The sequence below is a fragment of the Solenopsis invicta genome, chromosome 14, assembly GCF_016802725.1.
Source record: "Solenopsis invicta isolate M01_SB chromosome 14, UNIL_Sinv_3.0, whole genome shotgun sequence".
Taxonomy (NCBI): domain Eukaryota; kingdom Metazoa; phylum Arthropoda; class Insecta; order Hymenoptera; family Formicidae; genus Solenopsis; species Solenopsis invicta.
This window is the reverse complement of record NC_052677.1, coordinates 6,739,345-6,757,755: the sequence shown is the minus strand read 5'-3', so window position 1 is coordinate 6,757,755 and position 18,411 is coordinate 6,739,345. Positions and strand designations below refer to the sequence as shown.

Genomic DNA, 18,411 nt, shown 5'->3' with positions numbered 1-18,411 from the left:
TAAAGTTCAAAATTTGGTTCTTATATCTATTATTTGTATGTTCGGAGAAAAATTGTCATATTTACATAACGAACAATTTGAAGAAGCTTTTTGTTTCCTGAAAAATTTAACTTCTTGGACTTGTTTGATTTTGGGAGAAAATTATATTTAATTGTATAATTGTCGCGCGTTATTACAAAATATGTATAGCGATACTCTTCTACGAACTTTGCAAGCTGGTAAATTGAGAGAAAAGCAGTCGAAATTTATCGCGGGTGCATGGGATTAGTACACGTTTCCAAGGCTTCATTTTGAAACGTGATACAGCGGGATATGCTATTGTGAGATGCAGCGTGTTCACGTATAGAGATAGTACGTTTTTAGGATTTTCTCAAATTTTTTTCAATTCCAATGCATATTATTAGCTAAAGAATAAGAAAGGAAAAGAGAAATATGATCTTTTCCCGCATAATAACATTTTTAGTTTGTCGAGAAATTTAGATTAATTAAATTTAACTTAATATAAAGATTAAAGTGGTGAATGTGGTCGAGAATTTAATCGTCTCGATTAAAGTTCTCTACGCAGTAACAATAATTAGCCGCATCTACAGTTATACTCATTCATTGATTTTTTACTCTATATTTAACTCTTTCGCTGCGAGCATCCATTGAGATACTCATGTTGAACGAGACATCGCGTCAAAAGTGTATACATTGCGCACGAACAGTCGTCAGTGGTCGGATTTATGTCTTACTCCTACAAAAGTTGCTCTGACGATGCATTTTGAGAGAAAAAAAGAGATTTATAATTTCTTATTAAACATCATTTTTAATTGCAATAAACATTGAAATAAACATTTTATAATTAACATCATAATAAACGTAAACACAACACATAATAGTTATTTTACAATATAATAACATTGAACAATAATATTTAATAATAATATTCAATATATTTTTTGAAATAGGGATACACACATAATGCGGACTGCGCCGTGTGCCAAATAGCGAGCGACTATAGTCGCCCATCGTATGTAATTGGCATCTTATGGAGAACGGTTATAGTCGCTCGTCGGAGCGAAAGGGTTAAGCAAGGTATATATGTGTAAGATGAGCTTTTAACACTTAAACGGGCACACGGCGGCACTGACAATGAGTGCCGCAAAATTTGTTTTTCTCAAAAATTATTAATAATGCAGTTTTTTTTTTAATTTTTTTTCCTATTACTGACCTTCTATATTTCTCATTCAACATCTCAACCATAAGATATCGTTGTCGCAATTTTTCCTATCAAGTGATTATCTTTTTATCTATTCTGAAATCAGTAAGATACATTTTGCGGCGAAACGTAAGAAAAATCTTACTCATATAAATAGTTGTAATAATACGAGATGTTCATCATTTCCTACATTTTAATTTATTTTTACTCGCATTAATGTTAATCTCTTTTCCCAGCGCTAGTTTTGAACAAATTAGATTAGAGTTAGGTAATTTTAAGTTGTATTGTAAATAAATGGCCTAGACAAAACAAATTTTGAAAGAATTTTAGAGATATCCTAGACAAATTTTTCTCTTTTTCTGTCATAAGTCTCAAAAATATTCTAAATTGAAAGTAACTACGTAGAGATATAGAGGAAGATTACTTTGATGTTTTGTTATTAATATTTTTATTTTTTTAAGCGTTTTAAAAAGTTATTTTATATCATTATCCAGTAAGAGCACTATTATTATTTTTCTGTTTGATTTGTGTCTTTATTTTTAAGCAATTGTTTTATTTTTAATTTTCTAGTTACGTTTTATCAAACTTTTAATTTTATAAGACAGTAAACACAAAATTTTAATACAATATTATTAAAAAATTTTGATATTATATTTTGTTATAAATATATTTTGTTTGCTTTTATAACAATTTTACAATTATTCATTCAATTATTATAACTACCAAATGATGATGCGACTGTTAAAGTTGAAGGAAAGATTTTTTCTCAAAAAATGAGTCTTAGTTTGTTCTTGAAACATACACGAAGTTTCATCAAAATAACTCGATTGGTTTTCAAAATTTTTGGAAAAACAAAATTTTTTCTTCAACTTTAACATTTTGTATCTTTGAAACTAAATTATTACGATGTTTTTGTTTTGAATTGTATATAATGTAAAGAAGATGTAACTTCTCAATATCTTTTTAGAATATTTTAAAGATCAACCGTGTATCGAACTTTAAAAATTTAACAAAAATACATTTTGGTAATATAAAAAACACAAAATATAAAAATTTAATAAAATGCAGAAAGAACTTCGTCTGTGGATTATGTAATATTATATTTATGATATAACTTCTATTACTTGTAACAAATACAATATCGAGTAATCTGATAAGTTAATTAATTTGCCAATTAATTAATTTGTTATTATTAAGAAAACTGTATTTTTGTTGATACGCATTAATCAATTATCTTCAAATTTATGAGTTAATAGTGGTCGGATTAATACAATTATGTGTCAATTAGCGTATCAGTGCTTATTTAATTCTATTTATAATAAAATTGGGAGATAACTTATCGAGTGCCGGAATTTGATTCACCAGAAATGACAATCTCGCGAATGTGATACCGAATGTGGGCGAGTTTCGTGGAGAGGCACAGCGTTTCTCATTTTCTCGGTATAGAGATGACTTCGTCGCGATCGTAATGACAAGAAGACGAATAGGTATCCATCAGACAAGATATTTCTTTAGCCGCGAGATGGAAAGGCGAAAAGTCAGCTTCGTCTGCTGCAGGTATAACGTTCCAACCTACGTTCTGAATAATTTCCAGTATCTCATTGACCCATCTTGGAAAATATGTATGAGATGATCTCGCGCGTGTGCCTATACATATATCCAGTGTCCAACCGTTTCCATTATGTTAACTTGTTAAAGAGATTCTCAAACTAACTTAAAAAAGTGAAGGAAAGTTACATTATTGTATTCATATATATCTTTTAGCAGTTTTTGGTATTGGCATCTTCAAAATAGTAAATAATGAACGGACAATGAAAAATGATAATTTGTTACTTCAAAGTATCTTTTTATAATATTGATATACGGAGAAAAAATTAAAGTTATATGTTAACAGAATCATAATGTTATTTTTTGTTTATCCATGTAAAAGAGTTGGAAACCGTAGTACTACAATATTATAGAAGCAATCTGCACGGTTATCTTAACAATCTTAGTAAGTGTAATTGCTATATGTATATTATAACCGTAATTTAACTATAATATAACCGTACTATTAAATGACAACTATTAGAAATAAAATAAAATTCCATGTAGCATTTAGTGACAAATTGGTAACAGAATTATGGCATTTAATGCAAATTGGCAGAAATTGAGCAGAATCTGTCGTTAATCTGCTATTGGATTAGCTCAAGTTATACACAAGAAGGATCACAATAACATACTTTATTTTATGTGAAAATACTTTGCGAGTTGATATTATTCTCAATATTGCAATGAAACTGAACTCTCAGTGCTATCTAATATTTGCATCCGCAATAAGTGCCCGCAATAACCTAAACTCTTATACACAGTTTTTGATAGGGGACGAAACTATTGTAGCGAATTAACTTTTAAACTGTAACGTTCGAAAAAATCACATTGATAAACAGCGGTCCGACAGACTGCTATTATATTTCCGCTAATTTTATAAATTCCTTATAATGAAAAAAATAGATATTTTTAATTATTCTGAATATTTAACAGGGGGGGGGGAGATATTTTTTAATGTAAGGATTAGCAAAAAAAAGTCTTATATACAAGGTGTCTCTAAAGTCTGTAGAACTTTACCCGCTATATTTCGAAAACGATTTAAAATTATAAAAAACCGCGACATACATATTTGATCATTTCGAAGGGCTATTCTTTTAAAAGGATTGTGGAGATTGCCCCCTTCAAGGGATACCCTAAGGGAACCCTAATTCAAATATTTCAAGTGAAACCCTTCATATTGTAATATATCATTTGAAAGAGTATAAAAAAAGAACATTTTCGTTATAAAGTGGAGGTTAATGTTCGAGGGTTATTTAGGATCAATGTTCGAAAAAGGCCAATTTTCAAAAAAATCGTTATTTCCATTCTAAAAATCCTGAGAAAGTTGAACTATAAAAATTTTCCTAATAAAATATAACATTATACCAATAAATAAAAGTTAAAATGTGTAAATAAGACGTAGATGAAGAAATATATAAATGCTCAATACTGCGGTAAAAGTAATGCAAACGGTGAACCTCGGTCTGTATGACCGTTGCAATTTTTCAACCATTCCGTATTACACGTTCCTAACGAATAACAACGGGACTATTGCATTGTTTGATGAAACAGATGGCATACCTACTATGAGTTTAGAGGATTTTTTGTGTCAAAAAACTATTAATAGGTAAAGTTTTAATAGCGATCTATAAGATCGCTATTACAGTTTAATTTAAAGATTAATTAAAAAAATAATACTTTGAAAATATGGTGTCAATTTTCCGTGCTTTTGTGGCATCTCAAGTTTCGAAAATATTGATTTTTACTATAAAATTTGAATTTTTGGAGAGTCCTATAATTTCTGATAAATTTTAGAAATAGTTCTGGCATTTAAGAATTTTTAAATAATTTTGAAAGAGAGAGAGAGAGAAAGTCCGTTTTGCTGGCACCTCATCATAAAAATGAAACGTCACGTTATTGTGAGTTTTAGCCGACTTTTGTATTTTTCGATACTTCTGTAATAATAATTCCAACGTCTTTGATCTGTCTCGTCGACAGTTCTGACCTTTAAATATTTTTAAATAATTTTTTAATTCGACAGGAAGTATGCTAACAGTTTCGATAATTCTTTTACAGTTTGCGATAAATCTCACACAATTTCAATAATTTCTATTTGTTTTGAGAAGATTTCTATTTGTTTCCAGCCGTTAATTATTTTTAAACAATTTGTGTTGTGTTATTTACCCCCCCTTCCCTCACCAATGATATTCAAACAAAATGTTAAAAAAAAGTACGTCTCCGATTATTCCCCGAATCCTTCAATTTTCGTCTGAGTTAACTGAATAAATTAAATAACTCCATAATTACGAATCCTTCATCGAATTTTCGTTGAAGGATTGCCTCCGGGGTTCCGTCGAGGGATTCGTCGTCGCCAAGAATGGCGAGATAGCGGCGCAATACCTCTGCATGCGATTATAGAGAAAGCAGTGGGTAGAGCGTCGGTTCTCCGCCAACTTCGTCGGCGCGGCGCCTCCGCACGATGAGAAATGCGAGGTCGGAGTCAGAGACGGCTGCTGCTGTTCCTTCTCTCGTATGCGCTTTACCGCTTCTTCTTTGAGAAGGAAAAACATCCAGGGCACGTATTTATTATGCATTTGTTCGGAATCGATTCCGATCGAAATTATTTCGTTTTCCCCTAAATTTCTATTGTATTTTCTAGGGAAAACGGAATAATTCCAATCGGAATCCATTCCGAAGAATTCCATAATACGTGCCCAGATCTCGAAACCGTTTCTCGCATGACTCTATGCCTTTATGTCTTGCGCTTGTTTCAATGATAAACCGTTTCTCTTCACTGTACGGCATTTCATTTAATTTCTGCGGCAGCAGAATTTAAAGTTCCATTGGCAACATTTAATTTATTTAAATCTTTATTTTTATTCTATAATTAATTACTATTATTACTATTTATTATTATTAATTTTTTAATCTTTATTTTGTGCTTATATTCCTGCGTAAGTATTTTTATAGTAGATATTTGTATAAATTTTGAATACTTCTGTAATATACCAACTATCGTCTACTGTTATTATAAGTGATTATTAAATGTCCGTTTGAAATTAATTTTACATTAAGCAGAAAATTGATTGAGAAACCAAAATATTTAATATAAATATTAATTTTGATTCAACTGAATATTAAGCTGGTTTAATTAATTCTTAATTAAAAATTTTTAATGGTTGACATGAACAAACTGCTTTTTTTGTGCAACTAAATAACTATCAACATAATGGACTAAATGTTTTAGTTTTTCAATAAATTTTTTTTCTGGGTGCTCATACAATGAAGAAAGAATCTGCATCCTATCCTTTTGGAATAATTCTGCATAAAACAGAAGAATTGTCACAAAACATTTTATTCATTTAATGACATTTTTTATTAAAAAATAATTAAAAGAAATTGCGCACAAATACACAAAAAAATTATTATCAAATCAACAATTATATTCTCGTATATAAGCAAGAATAGTAATTCTTGAAAAAATTGTTAATAGACATAACTTATTTACGTAAAGAAATTTGTTTCTTTATGTAACTTATGTCTAATTTTAGGATTTTCATTCTTCCAAGAAGATATCTTAGCATTGTCAAATTCTTTCAAGAATATTTTATAATACTCATATGTGATTATGATTGTTGATTTTAGTTAAATTTTACTAATTTGTTTCTGTGTATGTGTTTTTATTTTCTGCATACGTCCCCACAATTTATACGTGGTTCCAGATAGAGACGCAAAGAACCTCGAGAACCTTGAGAAGCGCCGTTGTGCCTTGCTGTATCTGGATTGAGAAGGAGATCTGCTCGTGTGCACGTGCGCTTTCGTTATTACGTATTTGCGTCAAAACTTTAAGTCCTTCGATACGTGGCTACAGGCGAAGGACGCGGACGCGCGCGTAGAGAGAGATGTGGGTCGTTCTGCATGCATATGCGCGTAGTTCCACTCGCGGTCCTCGGGTATCCGAATGCCCCAATGACCTGGTTAGCCGCTCTCGGCATGACCTCGCCTCGTGACGCGAATCGAGCGCTCGCAAAATCAAGGTAAACCCATCGCGGCGAACACACATTCGTGATTAGCCCAATTTCTCTCTTTCTTTTCTCTGCCTCCTTGTTTCCCTCGTTCTCCTCCACCTCTGTCGTCTTCCTTTTTCGTTAAGAAAGGGCATGCAAAAATCAACTGCTAGTAATTTTTTAGATGAAGGTTTGAAAATACGTACTTTTATGTTATTTTCAACGCTAGATTGAATAGTGTAAAAATAAATACCAAAAAATTTTTTTCATTTTGACAAAAAATTTTCGAAAAATCGGATTGTAAGAGATCTGTATTTGTTGAATATCCCTCGCATAGCATGTAAAAAAATGAGCCGGAAACATTTTTGATTCGCAGTTATGATTTAAAAAAATATTATTTAAAAATACATTTATACTTGACATGAAATAAATTTGTGACAAGAAATAACCTTAGGATATATATGAGAAGAATAAAAAGTATTAAATATAAAAAAATCTCCTGCACTATATGTTGGGTCTTCATCTTGATGTAATGCTTGTTCTCTTTGTAACTGTGCAGTTCGTATAAATCTTTCTTGCATGTTTATACTTCGCTTCTCTCTTCATAGCTAGATAATCGTTTTTTTTTTAGCCCGTCTTTGTCCGATTTCCGCTGACGTCGCACTTATTGTTATCAGAGTTGTCATTCAGAGTTTGTGAGAGAATTTATTATTGTTTGCGGACCTTGCTCCACGCGCTTCTACCTCTCTTTGTTCTGCGGTTCACGCACCTACGGAGTATATTATCTGCGCCTCGAGACTCCCCTGCCCTCTACCCTTCCTCCTCTTCCTCAGAGCTCATGAGTTTGAATCGGCTTATCTATACCACTTAGAATAATATGAATTGCATAATCTTAAACCAAACAGACTTTACGTCAAGAAAAAAGCCTAACATATACTTCAGTTTTTAAACAAAATTCCTAATAAGATATTGCAATCAATCAATACTCTCTAAGTTTTCTTGTATACACCTTGAAATTATTTATCTTCACAATTAACAGGTATAAAAAGGTGGGGCAAGACGGTGTAGTTAAGGTTTGCTGATGAATAAAAGCTAGGTTTTCATAATCCACGAATCATATTTACTTTTTAAATATTCTTTGGATATCAATCTTTCAGTATAACTATCATTAAATAAAATCTTCAGAGAATTATAAATTTTATTTTTGAAAAAAATAAAAAAGGCATTTTTCCCATGGATGGAGTAAGACACCCCAACCCTGTAGGGTAGATGCAAGATGGTATACACTTTAAAAGTATACTGTAATTTAATACTAATGTCACAAGTGAAAAAATGAGATCAAATCATAAGAAAATCGTAAAAAAGTTATGGCTTAATTCAGTAATGCAGCTGCTTACTTTACTTTGCTGGGGCTCGTGGTCGTTTCAACATCGAGGGGCCACGTCTACCTTACACGTACGGGTCGCACAATAGAATTTTTTAACTGTACAGTCTATTCACGTTTTATTTGAAATTTAAGGGTTACTTTATAATTGAAATAGGAATATGAAAATATATTTAAAAATTCTTTATGTCTGAAAATGTATTGAATATTCTACATTCTTTAATTATGAAGTACATATATATATATATATATATATATATATATATATATATATATATATATATATAACTTTTTATGTAGGTATAAATAAAATCTTATGTTTTCCTCTGTAGAATATGTTAGCAAATTAAAAAAAAAATTAAAAATGACGATACTTTAAAAGTACCTGATTTGACGTGAAATGAGCGATATATACCATTATGCACAATATTTTCAAGTGAGATCGCGAGTCGAATTATTTAGGATTTTAACGACGAAGAAAAGAATCGTACTTGTCTATGATTCCGTTTTGATGCTAGCTCCTTAATTCACTTATTCATTTTATTAGAAAGGTAGTAAGACATTCATTATACTTTCCACGTGTAACTTGATGGCCAATAGAGCTTCTCCGGCTATTATTCGCTAGGCTAATTTAAAGCGATTCCACTTTTACAGATTATAAGTTAGTGAAACTCATCGCAAAGTTGCGTGTCGAACCTCAGGTTTTAAAACGATTATCCACCAACTGACATTCACTCAAAAGATTTATTCTAGCCTTTTTATAGCATCCGCACTCTATTTAACGTTCTTAACTCGTCGATTAACCTTTTTGTAGATTTGAGTAAAGTTCAATCTCTCTGCACTATAAGGAATACATTTAATGTATTACGATTTAATTAATAAGAAAACCATGTAGTGTATTATAATACAATATAAAAAAAAGAATATATACTAGAAATAATAATATTAAATTTCTATATGAAACCTTTACGATGTTTGTAACGTACGAAAATATTTTAAAATGTATTCACGCACTAATGTTAATGGTAATGGTTATAATAAATGACGTCATTTTATAATTAATCATTAATAATTAAAATCATAAAAAGTTTATCATTTGAAGCTATAATAGGGTAAAACTTTTTGAAAAGGTATATTTAGAACTGTAATCCATTATCTTTTATTAGTTAACTTATTATAGTTAACTTAATAATTTGTGAAAGATTTTAATATGCAAAAGTGAAAGTTAATTACAATTTATTCATAAAATATAAGTATTATGATCTCGATTTAATTTAATATTGCTATAATATTTTAATGTAAGGCACACTTAATTCGAATTATACAAAATTATTTAGATTCAAGTTCAAGATTAAAATATTATATTTGTTTTTTTCTCAATATTTTTAGATAGTCATTATAGTCGTAATAGTAATAGTTTTTTAATAGTTGTAATAGTAAGTTTTAAAGTAAGTTTTTCAATATTTTTAATAGTTTAATAGTTAAATAGTGAATAAGAATATTCTTATTCAATATTTTTACATTTGTCATATTTTAATAATAACATTTTCAATAATATTTATGCTCAAAATTTTGATCTTTTTTTTTTTTTTTTTTTTGCAAATGAGTCCCACTCCTCGTGCTTTTTCCGCGAGGTGAAAGCAGCGAAAGTTTGATTAGGCAGTGCGTGACGAAGAAATTATTTGATGTGGACAGTGGTGACATCGTTAGATTCGCATCGTTTGATATCCAGGTGATTGTACCTGTACAGAAACGAGTTAGCTGGTGTTCGTTACACAGAGTGACCTATAAAAATGTATAATTATTGTGACTTCACTTTTATCAAGCTTTAAAACTGTTTGCCGTTTGGAATACAAGGTGTTCCTTACTATTTCTTATTTATCGTATCTTTGACCGTGAAGTATATGGCAGTTTTTTATATAAAACTGTATTTTAAATAATTTAAAAATAACAATAGAACATAAAAATAGAATAAATATTCTCATGGTATTATACAGGGTGTCCGATAATCGCCGCACTTCTCGTGGGTTGATAAAGCAAATCAAACTGAACAGAAAAATCATTTACCATTTCGCAAAATTTATAATAATTAATGAGATATTAATTATTGAAAATCACTAAATTACCGATCTATCACTTGATGCGTGATGAGGTACGCCCGCCCAGCGTTTATCATTGCTAGGCGCACGAGTAGTTTTTTTTTTTTTCTCCCAAAACCGTGCTGCTCGTATGTCTGTCCATTGTTGCTTGTAATAAACGATAGCGCCTCGCACGCTGGGCGGTACTATCTCGCCGCGGGTTTGTCTTTGCCAATAGGTTAGGCTATCGATAGTTTTCAGTAATTAATATCTTGTCAATTACTAGGAATTTTGCGAAATGGTACAGGACTCTTCTACTCGCAATCAGTTTGATTTGCTCTCAGCCCACGGTGCGACGGTCATTACTGGACATCTTGTATATGTAGTGAGAGAAAAGCGTTTGATATTTATAACAATTGCATAAAATAGTTATGGCTAGTAGCTCTATTTTTATTATTGCTACATGTTAATAATAATAATAACTTTACGTACGTGTGTGTGTGTGCGTGCGTGCGTGCGTGCGTGCGTGCGTGCGTGCGTGCGTGCGTGCGTGCGTGCGTGCGTGCGTGTGGTTGTACCAACTATGAAAACATTTTACTGTAAATTTTGATAAGTTCAAATATTAATATAAGAAAATATCAAGATAATAAAAATAAAATAAACATTTTTATAGTAAATATATTATAGTGAATAGAACTGATTTTTTAAATAGTTTGCTTACTATTTACGTAATTAATAGCTATAATTTTCAATTAAACAATTAACAATATCATCAAAAGTCATCAAAAATAATTAAATATAGTATATAGAATAAATTATAGTTAAACTGTGGTAATTGCAACTATATTTTTCTCTTAATGTATAGAAATGCGAAATACTATTGAGAAAGAAAACATTCAACGTGAAAGATTTTTGTGATTCAGAAAGGCGATCTCGAGCACGTGACTCGAATAATTGACTGGTACCACATAAATAAATCCTTTTGAAGTTTGGACATGTCAATGGTAATTTCTTCGCGTCTTTCGCGAATTCGCACATACGAATTCGGAGGATTTTGAAAGTCTACCGCGCAGGATAACTCTTTCTCTGTATATGAGGCTAAAATTCTAACATAAGTCAAGCACGAAGCAAAATTGAAGTATTCCCTTCTCTCTTTCTCTCTCCTCTCTTTCTCTCTCCTCTCTTCCAACACTCTCATAGGACACTAATGAACAAATTGTCGGAACGATTGGTCGCGCTTTTTTGACCGATCGATCGATAGAGAACTAGATTTCGTTTACGAATAAACTGGCAGCAATTTGCATTCGAATGGAGCTTAATACTTGTCACCTCAGTCGCTATTGCTCGGAAAATCGATACCTTGTTATCGACGACATATTAGAAAATGACATGAGATGGTTCGAAGCATGCTTTGTAAAACGTATTCTTGATACAATCGTCTTGTACAATATTTTGTATTTTTTTATTTATATTTTTTATGATATTGCTAATAATAAGAACTTGAAAAAAAGAACTTTTTTGAATAAATATATTGTTTATTCGGAAAACGTATATGCAATTTATTGCTTATTATTTAAACAATAGATGATTTATTTAACAAATTACGTTACACTTGTGTACGTTACATTTGTGTACTTTGTAAATATCATAAATATTATAAATTCTTTAAAATTCTTATGCTGCATTATTGGCACATATTGCTTTTTTCAACTAAAAACAATTCTCTAAAAACATGGAATTTACAATTTTTTTTTATGTGCAAGAGTTTTTTTTAAGTCTGCTATTTATAAAACTATGCAAAAACAATTTTCAATAAAGATAACAATTTTACAGGTGAATAGAAGAAATTGAAGAGTTTTCTAAGAATATCAAATACGTTCAAAAAATTAAATTTAAAATTTTCAGAAAACTAAAAAAATCTCAGTAAACGGTATAACATGGTAATTTTTCTTTAGATGTAAGTATGAAAACAAACGATAACGTACTTTACTTTTATTGACTATCTATTTATCTTATATAATATGTTGCATTTATTTTTGTTATAATATTACTAATGATAAAGGTGAAGAATTAAACTGCTTAAAGTATAAGACAATAATTTTTCTGTTTTTTATTTGCAAAATTTTACAAATTGCTTTTAACAAAAATAACCTTTTACATTTCTTTTTATACGAATATGATAATTTTTGTATGGCTATATGATAGAGACGTATATGAGGGTATATTATAGGTTTTGATTAATATTTTGAGAATCCATTTAATTCTCGATCGCCGTTGCCATTTTTGGTTTTTTGCCCGTTATACCAGGTTTGTAGAAGCTTACAACTTTGTTATTTTTTGCTACATCTTTGATATGAAAGCATATTTTTTAATTTAAAATGTGACAGAGTATGTGCGAGTAACATATATGAACGGACCAGTTCGAATGTGTTTTGTTCGGTTTTTTTTTATATAAGGTTGTTACAAAAAAATTTTATTCACACAATGATAGTCCCACAGACCCCAATAAAACTTTGCTGCCGTGCTGTTTGAATTTTAGTTGATTGATAAAGTTGATCAACTATATCAATCGAAAGAGGAGATTTCAAAAAGTTTTTTTACCTTCTGCTCCGAACCTCCTGTTTCATTCTGTTTTTACACAGCAAGCGTTTGAAGTTTTATATTGTGTCTCTCTGATCTCCTTGTGTATTTATGGATTAATTCTATAATTTTGTATACTTTTATACTATCTTGAATCAAGTAAATGTATATTTAATAAAACATAAAGTACTCAGAACGCCAAAAGCTTAACGAGATAATTCCGTAGGGGTACCAGGTTAAGTTACCTTCTTTGAACTTTTACGTTGAAAAAAAAAATTAAAAAAGAATTGCTTTTATCATGTTTATGGATAGCTAAAGTATTTTTTCAACTTGAATATAGGTTTTGAAATTATATTATAAAAATGTTACAGCAATGTGAGCTGTAACGTTTTTATAATATACCGCCAGCATTATCCGGATTTTGATTTCTTATTGATGAAGCGATCTTCTCTAGCTGACGTTATTCGTTTTCGACCTTGTCCTCTTTTTCGACGAAATTCGCCTGTTTCTTGATAACGAGCCCAAACTCGAGAGATAGAGGATCGATGAACACCTGTGAAATGTAGCGATTTACATTGATTCCTATAAAAACTGTCAACACCAAAACTTTATATAAGCGTAAACTTATTCTTTACTGTATCACTTAAGAAGCAAACGATAAATCGTAACAATGCCTAGTTTGAACGAAATTCAATGTGGGCAAATCATTGCTCTTTTGAAAAGATTGAATCAAAGTTATGTTGCAAGGAGAATAGGTGTTCATTGATCCTCTATCTCTCGAGTTTGGGCTCGTTATTAAAAAACAGGCGGATTTCGTTAAAGAAGAGGACAAGGTCGAAGACGAATAACGTCAGCTAGAGAAGATTGCTTCACCATCAATGAGACAAATCAAAATCCGGGTAATGCTGGCGGTAACTGACAAAAATGCATACATAACTTTGATACATCCTAACTCCTCGAAAAAAAATCGTACAAACCTTTGCGAAAAAAATTCATTCTACCCCGTGGAGTGTGTCAAACTATGCAATGTTTGGAAACAAAACACGTCCTTACTTTTAAAGAAACAACGGAAAGAGGAAAGCAGAAATTCAAAATGGATTAAATAAAGACTTAAAATAAAGACTTTAAATTTTAAAATGAAAAAAAGAAACTTTCAAATACGATAATTTTTAACAAAGTTATGATTATTTAAAGTTGTGCAAAATTTTGGTATAAATAAATGTTGCGATAATTTTGTTGCCTAGTGTATTTATTTATATTTATATTTCTCATTTTTTGTTTGATTTTTACCGGAACGAAATTATTCACATTAAGATGCTAGATAATGATTTGATATTATAACCCAGATTTTAAAAAATGGATTATTGATCTTGTAAAAATTCTGAATTATATTTATTCAAATTTTTAACTATTACATTTATTTATAATAGTCGACGCATATATAGGTCATTGACGAAATAGGGTAGTGTGAGCATCTTATAGCTTTGAATGAAAATGGAGTTCTAATATGTGTTGGTGAATTACCAACAGTCTTGGACCGTGTCATCGATAACTACTGACTATTTCAAAGTACCATATTATCTTTTATTGTACCAAAAATATTGAATAACAACATTTTGATATCCTCAAAACTGTTAATAGAAAAAGTGAGAAAAAATCAGTATGCATCTCTAGACTATTGGGAATAATAAATAAAATTTTTTATAAGGGTTAAAATGCAAAAACTTATCATAAATTTTTTTTAAACGACATCAATAAGAATTTACAAGAATTTTATTAGACATTGCTTCAAAATAAAAACCGCAGCTCTAAAATTTCATATAGCGCACAGTGCGTACAATCTTCATATAAAGTACGAAAAATGCGTATACGCGTTGAAATTTTATTTTTCTTAAAATCTCATGGCTTACTTTCGCTCTATTTTTATAAATCCAGAAGACTTTTCATGGAAAGATTATTAAATTGTAGTAGAGTGTTTAGAAAAAAATGTAGGATCACTGTGTATGTTGCTGAACGATCACCAGTAAATAACTGTTTATAAATAATATTAAAATAAGAAGACTTTAAAATAATGAATTACAAATTAATTGATATTTTTTAAATCTAATTTTTATACAGATTTTATTAAAATATCAGTCTTTACTTGAAAATATAATCATAAGTTATTTTTATTTGTTTATTAATTTGATTCAAATTTTTATTTATTCATTGACTGCTGCGGAATTTACACTAGACAAAAGTAGATATAAAGTGGATAAAAATTAATTTGTAAATTTTGTGGTGCGCATAACTTCGCCGTTACAGATTCGTTCGTTATACGTTCACTCTCGTTATTCCCACTGCACACTTTACAATATGGTCAGTTGGCCGGTCAGTCTGTGGTACAAAAATCCCGCAAGGGGAAGTTTCGCGTGCAGCCGGACGATAATGCGCACCGCACTCTGGGACGATGATTTAACGCTTTAACAGTGGATTGTCGCGACCGCGGAGACCACAAAGGGTTACGAGCGGTTAGTCGATCCCTTTCCTGGCGCCGGTCTAACTTTGTCGTCATTGTTAATTATATTTATGTTTTCCGATCTTCACACCCTTCACTGCCTGACGTTAATTGAATTCACGTTCGTTGCGTGGGGGCAACTGTCTCTGGTAATTTCGTTAGTGCACAGCTGCCGCATGCTGGTTGAAAGTGTCGACGAATGTTCGTTCAAATTTTTCGTCCATGTTGTCCGTTGTAATAGACGTTTTTCGCAATTTTTCGATTTATTTTGTAAAATATTATATTATATTATATTTGGTGTACAAATAAATAATCTAAATTTTTCGTTAAATTCAAGATTTATTTTAAAAGAAAGTAAGGTAAATGTATCTTATATAGCCTAGTATCCAATATCGCCTATTTGCTGTTTTTAATAGTTATATGATGAATTGAACAGATAACGCTAGTATGTCGTACAGGCTGTCAATGTGACTTGTTTGCAACAGTTGACTGCTCAGTTTGTGTTTCTGATGTTGACAGTGAAGTCAAAAATAAATTTTTTTTGAATGTTTCTCATGGTCTAATATATCTCGTATGAAATTTAATGCTTTCTATAATTATCAAGTGATTATTATTTGCCGCAGCTCATATTATTGTACCTTTGTATTTATACTTTACGACGCTGTTTTTAATTTATACTTTCGTCATAGCATCCTGTTTAATAATCAAAGAAAGAAAAGTGTTTGTAAGGTAGAACCAATATGGCCTAGGTCAAAAATAAATACACAAACATCAATTGTAATGTTTTTTCAGTACTTTTATTACTTTTAATCATAAATTTTAATCCACTAACTAAATTCCGATTTATACGTCATAATTTTAAGGGGGAAAAGTTAAGAGATAAGTCAATTATTTACTTAATTGATAATTGACGAAAATAGTACTTTATGTACTCTTATACGTTAATATAGACTTAATAAATATGTGAATATGTTAATAAACCTATAAACTTATAAATGTAACATAAAATCACTATTATCTATTTTTCTAACACTTTTTTGTGAAAAAGAAGAAATAATATAATTAGACTATATTGAGTAACACGTATACCCAATATAAGGTACATATAAGGTACAGTTACCTTCATGCACATTTTTTAATCAAAAAATTATTTTTTTATCGTTGATTTCTGTAATTATAAGCAATCTTTCGACAACTTATAAATTTCATTTTAGAAAAATAATGTGTTTGGTAAAATCATCAAGTCATTTTCGAATCTCAATCACTGATTGGAAATGCATATTAGATAAGGCGTGTCGCATCGATCGGAATAAGGGCTAATTTGATCTAGCTGGTGAATACACCTGGTGCTACAAGGCTTTCCAGCCAAGATTTATTATGTCTTTTGCCTTAGTTAGACCAAAGGCAATGTGTGACTTAGCATTGTCACGCAGCAATTTCATAGAACGGTGCTTTTTGTTCCAATTCTTGACTCAAACGATTTAATCGACGTTGGTACAAGTCCGTAGTAACTGTTTTGTTCGATTCTAACGGCTCATAATAAATCACGCTCTTGATCAGACTCTTTCGAGAGTCTCCAGAGCGTTGTTTGTCGGAGATTGAAATCCTCGCTTTTAAACCGCTTAAACCAAAATGTGCACACATTGTGCGATACAATGCTTTCGCTAAGAAAAGAACAAAAACGATTCGCAACATTTTGCAATATTTTTTTTCTGTTGAAATTCATAAAAAATACGGTGTTGGATGAAAATAATTTATCTATCATTTTTTACGCTAAATATTTTTTAAGATTATGTCGAGTTTTTTATTAAATTAAGTGCCATTTTTAGCTATATATCAACACTACATAACTTCAAAAGAATGGGAATGTTAATTATAAATTAATTTTTTAATAACTACTTAAAAAATTGGATTATTTATTTATATATGATACCCTAGTTAATATTTTTTATATTTGAAAAATGTTTATTGTACTTGAAATTCTACACCGAGAAAAACAATTCTTAACTTGACTCAATTTTTTAACTTGATTAAATTTTTGTTGTTTAAGTACTTATATATTTAACTTAAATACAAAAAATATTTGAATCATGTTATATATAGAACTTAACACATAAATATTTGAATAGAAGAAATTTAATCCAGTAAGAAATTTAATCAAATTAACAACTTTTATCTTAATATATATTGATGTTTTGATAAAATGAATATCTGGAATTTAATATGCTTGTAAATTAGTTTCCATAAAGATTACACACACACACACACACACACACACACACACACACACACACACACACACACACACACACACTATTAGTTATAAATTTAAAATGAAAATTTTTTTAAGTTTAAAAGGATGAAAAAAATTAAATGTAATAGATATAAAGTTTTTTGTTTCTCTTTCTTACCGTAATGTTTTTATGCATTGCAGATAAATCTACGCCTCATCCTCGTCAGTGGCAAGACAAAAGAGTTCCTATTCAGTCCAAGCGATTCTGCGGGCGATATAGCGCACCATGTGTTTGAAAATTGGCCGGAAGGTGAGTTAGTCATTGTCGTTTCTAAACCTGCTTGCATCAATCCACATTCCGTTAGTGTTACTATAATATAATTGCTGTATAAAGCGGGATCTAACATATAATGCCACACATCTGCAATTATGACCGTTAATTACTGAATTGCCTTTACTCCACGGCAATAGAGTTGCAAAATCGTAAATTATAAAATAAAATATTTGTATATTCGAGAATCTATTAGAAAAATTCTCTACTATCCAAAAGTTATTAAAATAAAAAATGTATTATAATAATTAAAAAATTATAAAAATATTACAAATATAGATTGTTTTATATGGCATTGAAAGTAATACAAAAAAATTGTGCGGCAATTTTGTTATTTTTGTGAATCAAAAATGATTACAATATGGAATAAAAAAGTTCTGTAATGAAAATGTAAATCTGAATTTTTTAATGCAAATATTTTAAATATTTAAGATAATTTATGTAAAGTTTCACTATGATGCACATTATTTTACAAATAAACAAAATTTATTTATTTATTTATTTATTTATTTGCTTACAAAATAACGAGTC

The 18,411-nt window shown here is 30.1% G+C and overlaps 1 protein-coding gene across 1 annotated transcript in view; it reads left to right on the top strand.

The window, feature by feature from the left end:
* The window catches only part of LOC105205048 (ubiquitin-like protein 3), a 108,122-nt gene that overhangs the window by 61,189 nt on the left and 28,522 nt on the right, over positions 1 to 18,411 (top strand). The window contains exon 2 of the mRNA XM_011174340.3: positions 17,751 to 17,859. Coding sequence (XP_011172642.2) covers positions 17,751 to 17,859 — 109 coding nt within the window. The remainder of the gene's footprint in view (positions 1 to 17,750; positions 17,860 to 18,411) is intronic.